Genomic DNA, 13,797 nt, shown 5'->3' on the forward strand with positions numbered 1-13,797 from the left:
TTTGTTCTATTCTTAATCTTTGTCCAATGTAGGTACAGACTGCTAGTCACTTTACAAAATTCTCAGCTAGACCAAGCAGTCTCAATCAAATCCCTTATTTTGTTGAAAAGGTAAGGTCATATTTTGGTCACGTCATTGTAAAGCTTAATCAAGAATTTTAGCAGTGTTAGTTGATTGGGTGAGCTTTTGTTGTCAAAATTTATATTTAGAAAAATTACAGTTTTGAAAACAAGCACACAAAAATAGATTTCCTTGTTTACGCCACTTCGTTTATTTGTAAAGTATAAACATGTAGAATTTCATATATATATAAATTTATGTTTATATTAAATACAAATTTACAAATCAACTGGTAAATCAATTATTTTGATGGTAGTGACAATACGATTGCTGCTTACTTGAGTTCAAGAATAAACTACAGGGAATAAATGTTTCCTTTAGGTAATTGTAAGGGTGTTACATTTTTATATATTTCTATAGTTGTTATTATATGTCTTCTTGTTGATGGATGGTCAGCTGTCCAGTTAACATGTGATTGATTGCTTACAATCAGTGACATCACTGCCTGTTAACATCACTGATTGTTAAATTACCAGCAGTGACATCATTAATTGCTACATTACCATCAGTGACATCACTGCCTGTAAACATCACTGATTGCTAGATAATCATCAGTCACATCACTGATTGGTACATTACCATCAGTGACATCACTGCCTGTTAACATCATTGACTGCTACATTACCATCAGTGACATCACTGCCTGTTAACATCATTGACTGCTACATTACCATCAGTGACATCACTGATTGCTAGATTATCATCACTGAGACCCATCCCCAACATTTACATTATTTGTTGTATATTGTGTAATGTATTGGACACTAAAACTAGTCTAACTATTGAATGAAATGATTAACTTGATTTCTCACATCAACCACAGACTACCTGCTTTGACATTGTATCGTTGGTGGTCAAATAAAATGTGGGTAATATTGTAGCATCATTCGATGGTGTGGAATAGCCTTCTTGCTCGTCTTTTGTAGCTAGGTGGTGATCAGGTGGACTGGTATGCTTGCTTGCTATTCTTCTATAGCTAGATCTACCAGCTTACAGTAAGTGGCCATGCGGCGCAAGCATCAGTCTCTATCATGCAAGCGGTCATCATTGACCCGAGGAATGTCACCATTGTCAGCAGTCAGTCTGTCAGTTGATGTCGTGCCATTCGTCTTCTTCATCATCCTGTAAGGACACGAATGACTCGTCATCAACCCATTTAATTCCTTTAGAACCTTTCTGTTGATTTTTTGTTGATTTGTCCTGCTTTGATGTCGCTAAAACTGACTTGATGGTGGAAGTCTCGACTGAGCCATCAATAGCATCAAAAAACTCCTCATCAGAAGAACCGAAGGTCCTCCCTTGATACTTCTGTGGAAAGTCCTGCCCGTTGTCAACCAAATCATAAAATTCCTCTTCTTCGTCTGTACTCTTGTTCCCTGGAGCTGAACCGTCGTAATCAGAAGATGGAATAGCTGGCAATTTTTTGGGTTGCATTTGAGATTCATTGTCCGTGTCACTGGTCTTGTCAGTCACCTTACGCGAGGTGTTGTCTTTGTCCGTGTTTTTTCCCGCCTTTTTCTTTGTGGTGTCTTCACTTGAAGCCGATGGAGTAGCGAACATTGGTTTTTTTCGTTCATGTAGAGTTAGGTGTTCACTAGACACAGTACGGGACTCGTTCACCAGCAGTTCAAACAGAGAAGGTTTCTTTTTGCTGTTGACCAGTTGCATTCCGACATCGCTCCACAGATGCGAATTTTTGTGACTTTCTGTCTTTTCTGTCGGACCAAATTTCGATTTCCTCCTTGATGTGAGTGGTTTCTTTTCTTCTTCGAAATCATGTTTTTCCATAAGCTCGACCTCTTCTTCCAGCGAAGTTTTGGGTTTGAGTTCTTTGGGATCGTGAATGTTGAGGTCAAGATACTGATCCACCACTTGCGCGAATGAAGTCCGTTTGCGTATCTTGTGCACTCCGCTGGTTGCACCCTCTTCAAGGACAGGTTCTTTTATTAGTTCTATTTTGGGTTCTGCAGGAACGTGGGCTAAGAGTTCAAAGTCACCAGAAACATTCATCACAATGCCATGGATGCGAATAAAGATGGCTTTTTTCTCACTCAGCATTTCAGCTGAAGACAGTTTGGCTGATCTACTGCTGGCGCTGGACTTCTTACTCTTAGAGGAGCTGCTGGACTTGGGTGTACTGTTGGAATCTTGTGACGACACCGATAATCTCTGCATTGATTGTCTCAAGCGTAACAACGAGACCGATTTTTTTGTGGAGGGTTTTGCGTTTTGAGCGAAGTCATCGTTGGTGTCAAGAGAAGATACACTAGTCCCTGAGCTGCCAATGAGCTTCTTCGCAGTTAGCTTCTCCGTGGAAGATCGTCGTGATGAAGCATCAGTCGAGCGTCGTGCTGTAGCATCATTAGAGCGTCGTGTTGTAGCATCATTAGAGCGTCGTGTTGTAGCATCATTAGAGTTCCTTTCAGAGGCTGGTCCGCTGGCTGCCTTCATTGAAAACAAGAATTTATCCATAGATTTCCGTTCATTCTTATTGAACTTTGGCGGATCGTCCATTGTTTGTGTGTGACTTCCGGCTCAACGTGAAGAAACGGATAAGGAATTGGTTGAATCCAGGAAAACCTCTAATGGATAAAATCCAGGAAAATTCTATAATGGATAAATTCCAGCCAACTCCAGTAATGGATTAAATCCAAAAAGACTTCTCTGCAATGGATGATATTAGCTGAACATTTATAAAACTCACAGTAATATTAACTTTGTGATGCTGTACAGATATATACCAACATGAAAACATCAGATATAGCACAGTGTGAAGATGGCCATTGGTATGTTGGCCAACTGTCTCGTTTGGTGTGAACATGGCCATTGGTATGTTGGCCAACTGTCTCGTTTGGTGTGAACATGGCCATTGGTATGTTGGCCAACTGTCTCGTTTGGTGTGAACATGGCCATTGGTATGTTGGCCAACTGTCTCGTTTGGTGTGAACATGGCCATTGGTATGTTGGCCAACTGTCTCGTTTGGTGTGAACATGGCCATTGGTATGTTGGCCAACTGTCTCGTTTGGTGTGAACATGGCCATTGGTATGTTGGCCAACTGTCTCGTTTGGTGTGAACATGGCCATTGGTATGTTGGCCAACTGTCTCGTTTTGTGTGAAGATGGCCATTGGTATGTTGGCCAACTGTCTCGTTTGGTGTGAACATGGCCATTGGTATGTTGGCCAACTGTCTCGTTTGGTGTGAACATGGCCATTAACATCATGTTGGTCTACTGTCACGTCTAATATGAAGATGGCCATTATTATTTTGGCCAACTGTCACGTCTGGTGTGTCTTGTAACTCGAGCATGTTGTCTGCATGTCACACCCAATGAGACAATTGTGAGAACCACATACACGACTATAGGTCGACCACATACACGACTCTAGGTCGACCACATACACGACTATAGGTCGACCACATACACGACTATAGGTCGACCACATACACGACTATAGGTCGACGTGGTTGAGTAATTGAGCGTTCGACTGCTAACCCGAAAGTCTCGAGTTCGGACCTAGATTCGAGTCCGAGCCCAATCACGAGTCCTGAGCTCATCCAGCTCTAGTGTATGTCCGACTTATGCGGCTGGGCATGGTGCTGACCACACCGTTCCTTCAAATACCGTGGTCAAGACAAGATGAACTATATTTAGACTGCTATAAGGACCGCCTCGGGGTAACAACTTTTTTTTTAACATACCGACTAAGCTGGTTGTGCAGTTGTCATAGTCTATAGACTGACACTCAGTAAACAGCAGTGGTAGTGTGCTAATGTTGGCCACACGCAGCCAATGTGGATGTGTGTAGAGCTCAGAGTTTACCTTCACTTGTTGTGTTCAATTACCTCACTGCACTAGTTTGCACCGCGTCCAGTTTTTGAAGTTCCCGGAGTTTTCCGTGGAGCGTGTTGAAGATGGTCTTTAGGATGGGATCAAGCTCATGTTTAAAACTTTATATTCGGCCGATGTGTCAGTCAGCAGCTGATGTAATGAACCTATAGGGAGAAACGTTACCTTGGGGGTCAGCTGTGTCACGGGAGCTGCAGAAAGAATACATGAGTTGGTAATTCATTCGCATTAGGGTCAAATCTATGGTTTTGGTTAAGGTCAGGGCATTAGTAGAGGGCTACAGGACATTACCCCCCTGGATATTCCCCCCCCCCCCCCGACATTTCCCCCCCCCCGTATTTACCCCCCCCCCCCCCGGAGCAATTACCCCCCTGGCAATTACCCCCTGTCAATTACCCCCCCCCCCCCCCCCCCCTCAAGTTAAAATCCTAACTCTAACTAGAATTTTATCCCTATATACTACTTTAATCCAAACCTTAAGAAAAAGACCAAAACCTAAGCATCCACCTTAGCCTAAAACTTCACACAAAACCAAAGCTAGACACAACCCTAACCCTAAAACTAGCTCTAACCCTAACCCTAACTCAACCCTAGCCCTAACCCTTACTCAACCCTAACCCTAGCCCTAGCCCTAACTCTAACCCTGTCCGGGGGGGGTAATGTCCTACTGGGCGGGGGGTAATTGACAGGGGGGTAATTGACAGGGGGGTAATTACTCTGGGGGGGGGGTAATGTCGGGAGGGGGGAAATATCCGGGGGGTAATTGACAGGGGGAAATGCCCTGTTCCCTTAGTAGAGATATATGGTCAACTAGTAATAGCAGAGCCTCGATACAAAGTCTATGCGTTGGCACAAGTTTCATACCGCATACACCGAGTCGATACTCTACCTTTGGCTTACAGGATGAAAGCTGAATAAAAGTACATCATGCCAGCTTTAGTATCTCGCTTTCTGATGATGTGAGGGCAACAATTGAATTAAAACACAACATCCTAGCTATCTCGCTTTCTGATGATGTGAGGGCAACTATTGAATTAAAACACAACATCCTAGCTATCTCGCTTTCTGATGATGTGAGGGCAACTATTGAATTAAAACACAACATCCTAGCTATCTCGCTTTCTGATGATGTGAGGGCAACAATTGAATTAAAACACAACATCCTAGCTATCTCGCTTTCTGATGATGTGAGGGCAACTATTGAATTAAAACACAACATCCCAGCTATCTCGCTTTCTGATGATGTGAGGGCAACTATTGAATTAAAACACAACATCCCAGCTATCTCGCTTTCTGATGATGTGAGGGCAACTATTGAATTAAAACACAACATCCTAGCTATCTCGCTTTCTGATGATGTGAGGGCAACAATTGAATTAAAACACAACATCCCAGCTATCTCGCTTTCTGATGATGTGAGGGCAACTATTGAATTAAAACACAACATCCCAGCTATCTCGCTTTCTGATAATGTTCGACTGTTCATGTTCGTGACCTATTTCAAACAGGCTGTTCGTGAGAGCACATATGGACGACCCGGGGCCTGTTACCTTGACCTCCCAGCCGATTTAATTGGCGGAAAGACGGAAGAAAATAGCATCAGGTACATCTAAGTTCCCAAATAAACTTTAATTTTGTTAGACTTTAACCCCTCCGTGGAGTCAGACGACACACGTCACAAAAAGCCACACCCCTTCTACGTCACTAAGTTCCAACGATTGCCGTTTCTTCCTTTTAAAAAAATTAAACTAAAATCAGCAAGAATTTCACATTTGTTTTTTAAAAGTGCGAAATATATGCCAGGACACATTTATTGCCCCCACCCCATTCTCCTTACGTAAATCTGAAACCTCCTTCCTCTACCCAGAGTTTCTTCCAGACGAAGCGAAAAATTTTTACCGCCCCCCCCCCCCGAACGAAATGAAATTCATATAATTTATATAGAAAATATATACTTTTAACAGTGTCCGCCCCCCCCCCCCCCCCCCGAAGAAATTTTACCGCCCCCCCCCCTGAAGATTTCAAGTGCCCCCCCATCGGAGAAAAAAGTCTGGAAGAAACACTGCCCCCCCCCCCCCCGAAAATTTCAAGTGCCCCCCCCCCCCCCCCCGGAGAAAAAATTCTGGAAGAAACACTGCCTTCACCCTTCATAGCACATCGTGAAACTGACCCCCCCCCCCCTTTCCTCCCTACCTAGCACACTTGTAAGTCTAACATAACGTGTTATGGACGTTGTTTGTGGACGAAACAGAATAAGAAATATATTCTTAGTTTTATATTCATTATTTCGATCTTTTAAACAGCCCTATTCTGTGATGGTTTTTTTTAAATATTTTTTTTTAAGGTCACAACTTTAAAAACTAGAATTTATTAGTAAAATAGTAGTCAACAGCAGATTGCTAACTGTTGTATTATCTGCAGGTTCCTACCTGCCTGTCCACCCCCACCCCTTGTGTACGCTGACCCTAAGAAGATCAGAGAGGCAGTAGAGCTGATCACACAAGCTGACAAACCACTGGTTGTTGTTGGGAAAGGTACCCTTTGTTAATCTTCTAGAAACTTTCTTAATTAACGTGTTTTATGAGTTCAAATTTACACAAACTGGGCTGTTCTTCAAAAGCTGTCTAAGGAAAAAATGCAGGGGTTTTAAATCTTCAGAAACATTGAATATGAAAGCCTCTTTCACACGCCTCTTGATACCTACCATATCTAATGTTTCTTGCAATAGCTTGTAGTAGCTGTTAAATCTTATATTACGCTAATCATCTTACAATACCTGTCATATCTTGTTACCTGTAACTTCTTACAATACCTGTCATACGTTGTCTGTAACTTCTTATAATACCTGTCATATCTTATGTTACTTGTAACTTCTTACAATACCTGTCATATCTTCTGTTACCTGTAACTTCTAATACCCCCTGAATACCTGAGTTGTACTTGTGTATTTGTTTTGTCAAGGTGCTGCCTATGCACAAGCCGAGGTGAACATCTCTAAACTGGTCAACATGACACGGCTACCTTTCCTACCTACACCAATGGGGAAAGGTGTTTTACCTGACAACAGTGACCTGTGTGTCTCCGCTGCTCGCTCAAAGTAAGGGGGGGGGGGGTGAGTTAATGGTTTAAAGTAAGGGGTGGGGAGATAATAGTTTAAAGGAGTAGAGAGGTAATGGTTTAAAGTAAGGGGTAGGGAGCTTAAGGCTTAAAGTAAGGGGTAGGGAGCTTAATATTAATATAAGGGGAAGCTAAAGGTTTAAAGTAAGGGGTAGGGAGCTAAATGTTGAAAGTAAGGAGGGAGCTAAAGGTTTAAGGTAAGGGGTAGGGAGCTTAAGGTTTAAAGTGAGGGGTAGGGAGCTAAAGCTTAAAGTAAGGGGTGGGAGCTAAAGGTTGAAAGATGCATGAAATATTATTAAATGAAGATGGGTATGAAGCAGTTTTTTCTAAAGTTACTGCTGTTTAAATTTTGGAATGAAGATGGTTTAAGGAGTCAGTTACAGTTACACTATTTTAAGGGTAATAAGCTTTTATTTTAAAGAGATGAGTACAGAGGTATTGTTTAAAGAAAAACTTTAAAAAAATTTAATTGTCTTCTGTCTAGTTTTTGTGTTACTGGCTAGGCAATGTTACATTTTGTGTTCCTGCACACAATAGTAATGCTACTATGCTACATTGTAAGGTTGATGTACTGGCCAGTTGATGACTTACTGCCTAAGTTAAACTACATTGTAAGGTTGATGTATTGGTTAGTTGATGACTTACTGCCTAAGTTAAACTACATTGTAAGGTTGATGTATTGGCCAGTTGATGACTTACTGCCTAAGTTAAACTACATTGTAAGGTTGATGTATTGGCCAGTTGATGACTTACTGCCTAAGTTAAACTACATTGTAAGGTTGATGTACTGGCCAGTTGATGACTTACTGTCTAAGTTAAACTACATTGTAAGGTTGATGTATTGGCCAGTTGATGACTTACTGCCTAAGTTAAACTACATTGTAAGGTTGATGTATTGGCCAGTTGATGACTGCTGTCTAAGTTAAACTACATTGTAAGGTTGATGTACTGGCCAGTTGATGACTTACTGCCTAAGTTAAACTACATTGTAAGGTTGATGTATTGGCCAGTTGATGACTGTTGTCTAAGTTAAACTACATTGTAAGGTTGATGTATTGGCCAGTTGATGACTTACTGCCTAAGTTAAACTACATTGTAAGGTTGATGTATTGGCCAGTTGATGACTTACTGCCTAAGTTAAACTACATTGTAAGGTTGATGTATTGGCCAGTTGATGACTTACTGCCTAAGTTAAACTACATTGTAAGGTTGATGTACTGGCCAGTTGTTGTGTTACTACTGCCTAAGTTAAACTACATTGTAAGGTTGATGTATTGGCCAGTTGATGACTTACTGCCTAAGTTAAACTACATTGTAAGGTTGATGTATTGGCCAGTTGATGACTTGCTGTCTAAGTTAAACTACATTGTAAGGTTGATGTATTGGCCAGTTGATGACTTACTGCCTAAGTTAAACTACATTGTAAGGTTGATGTACTGGCCAGTTGTTGTGTTACTACTGCCTAAGTTAAACTACATTGTAAGGTTGATGTATTGGCCAGTTGATGACTTACTGCCTAAGTTAAACTACATTGTAAGGTTGATGTATTGGCCAGTTGATGACTTACTGCCTAAGTTAAACTACATTGTAAGGTTGATGTATTGGCCAGTTGATGACTTACTGCCTAAGTTAAACTACATTGTAAGGTTGATGTATTGGCCAGTTGATAACTTACTGCCTAAGTTAAACTACATTGTAAGGTTGATGTATTGGCCAGTTGATGACTGCTGTCTAAGTTAAACTACATTGTACGGTTGATGTACTGGCCAGTTGATGACTGCTGCCTAAGTTAAACTACATTGTAAGGTTGATGTACTGGCCAGTTGATGACTGCTGCCTAAGTTAAACTACATTGTACGGTTGATGTACTGGCCAGTTGATGACTGCTGCCTAAGTTAAACTACATTGTAAGGTTGATGTACTGGCCAGTTGATGACTGCTGTCTAAGTTAAACTACATTGTAAGGTTGATGTTTCAGAGCCCTCCAGGAAGCTGATGTGATTCTATTGCTTGGTGCACGCTTGAACTGGATGCTGCACTTTGGTGCACCTCCTCGCTTTAACTCTAAAGTGAAAATAATTCAGGTGGGCATTTTAAAACTATTAATATTATAAAGTTTTTTTTATTAGTTTTGTCTTAAGGAAATTTTTACTTATTTTATTCTCAAATCGGATATTGTGTAAATTATTGTAATTTTTTTTTTCATTGTTTTCTAAAAGCAAGTGATTTGGGTACATAATCTCTCTTTTACTCCTGTCACTAGATAGTTAATTCTGTCTTTATCTAAACATGCTAAGCAGTGTTCAAATCCCAGATTTTCATATATTACACTGAGTTATTTTTGTGTGTCAGCAAGTTGTGAGAAAACTAAAAAAATTTCTAATTTGAAAATAATTTTGATCTTAAAATTTTAAGAAAAGATATGTAGTAAGTAAAGTAAATGATTAGCTGATGATATTTTAAAAAAAAATAATTATAGGCTCAAGATATTTATGGAAAACTAAATGATTGACTCATAATGTTTTTAGGAAGTAAAATGATTGCCTATGAAATTATATTAATATATTTCATACTTCAGGTTGACATTTGCATGGAGGAGCTAGGCAATAACGTGAGGCAAGGTGTAGCTTTGATGGGAGACATAAACTCCGTCACAAAGCAGGTAACTTTGTCTATACTTGGCAGCATTTTAAGTTGTTGTTTTTTAGAGTTACACTTTGGAATGCTCTCATCATAATTTACATGAGCTGAGAAAAATTACTGGAAAAACAAGGTGACTTGAATTTGTTAAAATCTTGTAAAATTGATCTTTGTTATGACTTTAGAAACAATGAATTAAATAACACTAATAATGAATTAAATAACAGTAACAATGAATTTAATGATAGTAACAATGAATTTAATGATAGTAAAGATGAATTAAATGACAGTAACAATGAACTAAATGCCAGTAACAATGAATTAAATGACATCAATGATGAATTTAACGACAGTAACGATGAATTAAATGATAGCAGCGAGGAAATAAATGACATCAACGATGAATTTAATGACAGTAACGATGAATTAAATGACAAAAACAATGAATTAAATGCCAGTAACAATGAATTAAATGACAGTAACAATAAATTAAATGCCAGTAACAATTAATTAAATGACAGTAGCAATGAATTAAACGAGAGTAACAATGAATTAAATGCCAGTAACAATAAATTAAATGCCAGTAACAATGAATTTAATGATAGTAACAATGAATGAAATGCCAGTAACAATGAATTAAATGCGAGTAACAATAAATTAAATGCCAGTAACAATGAATAAAATGCCAGTAACAATAAATTAAATGCCAGTAACAATGAATTAAATGACAGTAACAATGAATTTAATGACAGTAACAATGAATTAAATGACAGCAACCATTAATTAAATGACAGTAACAATGAATTTAATGATAGTAACAATGAATTAAATGATAGCAGCGAGGAAATAAATGACATCAACGATGAATTTAATGACAGTAACGATGAATTAAATGACAAAAACAATGAATTAAATGCCAGTAACAATGAATTAATTGCCAGTAACAATTAATTAAATGCCAGTAACAATGAATTAAATGCCAGTAACAATGAATTAAATGACAGTAACAATGAATTTAATGACAGTAACAATGAATTAAATGACAGCAACCATTAATTAAATGACAGTAACAATGAATTTAATGATAGTAACAATGAATTAAATGCCAGTAACAATGAATTAATTGCCAGTAACAATGAATTAAATGCCAGTAACAATGAATTAAATGCCAGTAACAATGAATTAAATGACAGTAACAATGAATTAAATGACAGTAACAATGAATTTAATGATAGTAACAATGAATTAAATAACAGTTGCTAGAGGAGTTCCAGCACCACCACAGGGACTACCAGTTTGCTGAGAAGTCTGCGTGGTGGACAACACTCAGACAAAAAATTCAGGACAACTTCATTAATGTACAGGTCAGTTGATCTTGTTTGTGTTCACTAGACCACCAAGTGGTCAAACATTCCTTGAACTACCATGTTATTAACAAAACCTTACATTAAAATACATTTTAATAAGTTTTTATTGTTTTTTAAACATGTAAAGGATATGTCCAAGGACTCCAGTGTGCCACTAAATTACTATGCAGCTTTTTCCGAGGTAAGTTTTGTATATTTTTTTTGCCTCTAGTGCTCAAGACACATGGGGACGCCACTGAAAGCTCCCTCCACTTTTGTTGGTCTGCAGCAATTTTCCTGGCAGTCCCCCATGATAGTCCTGACTCTGCCAGCTGCTTCCCCACCAGTTCCCATGGCTTCCTTGTTGTTTTTTTTTTACTTGAGGCGTCTGCCATTCCCAAAAATTCCCTGCTATTCAGAATTTTTCATATTATTTTCATCACACATGACGATTGAACAGACATTTGCCAAATAAGATATGATAAAGTTTTATATGAGAGAATATGAATAGATTCTATAAGTTAAATAACCTATCCCACTGATAAACAAGTTCTGGCTACCATAATGATGTCACCCCTTGCTCTGACAGGATAACCAATCCCACTGATAAACAAGCTCTGGTTAGCATAATGATGTCACCCCTTGCCCTGAAAGCTCTGGTTAGCATAATGATGTCACCCCTTGCCCTGAAAGCTCTGGTTAGCATAATGATGTCACCCCTTGCCCTGAAAGCTCTGGTTAGCATAATGATGTCACCCCTTGCCCTGAAAGCTCTGGTTAGCATAATGATGTCACCCCTTGCCCTGAAAGCTCTGGTTAGCATAATGATGTCACCCCTTGCCCTGAAAGCTCTGGTTAGCATAATGATGTCACCCCTTGCCCTGAAAGCTCTGGTTAGCATAATGATGTCACCCCTTGCCCTGTCAGGATAACCTATCCCACTGATAAGCTCTGGTTAGCAGAATGATGTCACCCCTTGCCCTGAAAGCTCTGGTTAGCAGAATGATGTCACCCCTTGCCCTGACAGGTACAGAGAGCCATCCCAGCAGACAGTCTTATAGTGAACGAAGGGTCAAACACAATGGACATTGGCAGGACCATGTTGCCCAACCTTTATCCCAGACACAGGTCAGCTTTTTAAATAGCTTACAAGAATCTACAACAGGGTTTAAGTATCTGTATTGTTTATCTCCTTAATAATATTTCAGATAAATTCATATTACTTCAAATTTTTAAGTTAATTTATTAAATTTTGAAATTATGAGTTTGAAGTTAAATGAATTCCTGATCAGTTTTGGTTGTAAATCTGTTTCATAGGCTCGATGCAGGCACGTTTGGTACCATGGGTGTTGGAGTTGGGTTTGCCTTAGCAGCAGCTGTCTACTGCAGAGATCACCAGCCACACAAGAGAGTGGTGTGTGTGGAGGGGGACAGTGCTTTTGGCTTCTCTAGCATGGAGGTGGAGACAATAGCCAGGTAAAACACAGGTGTGTGTGTGGAGGGGGACAGTGCTTTTGGCTTCTCTAGCATGGAGGTGGAGACAATAGCCAGGTAAAACACAGGTGTGTGTGTGGAGGGGGACAGTGCTTTTGGCTTCTCTAGCATGGAGGTGGAGACAATTGCCAGGTAAAACACAGGTGTGTGTGTGGAGGGGGACAGTGCTTTTGGCTTCTCTAGCATGGAGGTGGAGACAATAGCCAGGTAAAACACATGTGTGTGTGTGGAGGGGGACAGTGCTTTTGGCTTCTCTAGCATGGAGGTGGAGACAATAGCCAGGTAAAACATAGGTGTGTGTGGATGTATGGAGGGGGACATTGCTTTTGGTTACTTAAGAGTGAGTGAACAAAAAGAGATAGTAGCAATAGAGACATCAGAAACTTTTAAATATTAAAAAAAACATTACAAAAGAGGTTCATCAACGTGTTTTTTTTTTAAAGACCTGGTGTGACCTTGTTTTCTAAAATTGAGTTATTTAAATGTAAACAAAGCCAGCATTATATTTCTTGGATCTTATTTGTTCGGGCCAAAGTTTGTCCACACACAACTGCCCAGATGCCCCAGGGCATGCTGTATGAAAGCCTTGAGAGTACGTTAATACCCTCTGTAACACACCTCGGTGACCACCCAATTGTCACAAGGCATTCTTGGGAGCCACAGGTTACACTACCGCAGGGTTTCTTGGTGCGATCCCTGGTTTGGTTTAGTCACAAAATGTGGGGGTCCACTGTGTTCCTACTGGAAATGTCTTAAAGTAGGTACCAAAAACTTAATATTTTCAGGTACCAGCTACCTGTGATAATAGTGATCTTCAACAACAATGGTATTTCATTTGGTATTAAAGAGGAAATGTGGGATGCAGCTGAAAAATCTGGAGACCTTTTATTGAAGTAAGTTTATCATCTTATAAAGCGGAAGAGCTGTACTCATTTTGTTTCACTTTCCATTTCTTTTGTTATTAGCATCTATTAACCAGCTTGTTTAAATTTGACATGTCACAGCATTCCACCCACATCCCTCCAGCCAAACACCAGGTATGAGAAAATTATTGAAGCATTTGGTGGCAAAGGGTACTTCGTACGCACCAAGGAAGAGCTGAAGAACAGCATGGAGGCTGCTGTCCAGGACACCAAGAGGCCCTCTGTTATAAATGTCATGATAGATCCGATGGCTCAGAGAAAAACACAGGTAATCAAAACTAAATCTAAATTTATGCATTTTTGTATC

General features: G+C 39.7%; 2 protein-coding genes across 3 annotated transcripts in view; one reads left to right on the forward strand and one right to left on the reverse strand.

The window, feature by feature from the left end:
• LOC131952788 (2-hydroxyacyl-CoA lyase 1) overlaps window positions 1-13,797 on the forward strand; it is a 69,066-nt gene that overhangs the window by 54,207 nt on the left and 1,062 nt on the right. For both annotated transcript variants that reach the window (XM_059315624.1, XM_059315625.1), the window contains exons 6-17: window positions 33-110; window positions 5,479-5,573; window positions 6,392-6,504; window positions 6,932-7,067; window positions 9,066-9,171; window positions 9,666-9,749; window positions 10,984-11,091; window positions 11,222-11,275; window positions 12,101-12,201; window positions 12,391-12,549; window positions 13,353-13,460; window positions 13,572-13,758. In XM_059315624.1, coding sequence (XP_059171607.1) covers window positions 33-110; window positions 5,479-5,573; window positions 6,392-6,504; window positions 6,932-7,067; window positions 9,066-9,171; window positions 9,666-9,749; window positions 10,984-11,091; window positions 11,222-11,275; window positions 12,101-12,201; window positions 12,391-12,549; window positions 13,353-13,460; window positions 13,572-13,758 — 1,329 coding nt within the window. The remainder of the gene's footprint in view (window positions 1-32; window positions 111-5,478; window positions 5,574-6,391; window positions 6,505-6,931; window positions 7,068-9,065; window positions 9,172-9,665; window positions 9,750-10,983; window positions 11,092-11,221; window positions 11,276-12,100; window positions 12,202-12,390; window positions 12,550-13,352; window positions 13,461-13,571; window positions 13,759-13,797) is intronic.
• LOC131952790 (uncharacterized) lies at window positions 254-3,951 on the reverse strand. Its single transcript, XM_059315630.1, has 2 exons — window positions 3,823-3,951; window positions 254-2,784 (listed from the first exon to the last, which is right to left on the reverse strand). The coding sequence occupies exon 2, from the start codon at window positions 2,632-2,634 to the stop codon at window positions 1,207-1,209; it is 1,428 nt and encodes a 475-aa protein (XP_059171613.1). The 5' UTR covers window positions 2,635-2,784; window positions 3,823-3,951; the 3' UTR covers window positions 254-1,206.

The sequence above is a fragment of the Physella acuta genome, unplaced genomic scaffold (assembly GCF_028476545.2).
Source record: "Physella acuta isolate Inbredline_101_S28 unplaced genomic scaffold, ASM2847654v3 ptg000890l, whole genome shotgun sequence".
Classification (NCBI taxonomy): Eukaryota; Metazoa; Mollusca; class Gastropoda; family Physidae; genus Physella; species Physella acuta.

Coding starts and splice junctions, on each gene's coding strand:
- LOC131952790 (XM_059315630.1), bottom strand. CDS start 2,634: ATGGACGATCCGCCAAAGTTCAATAAGAATGAACGGAAATCTATGGAT.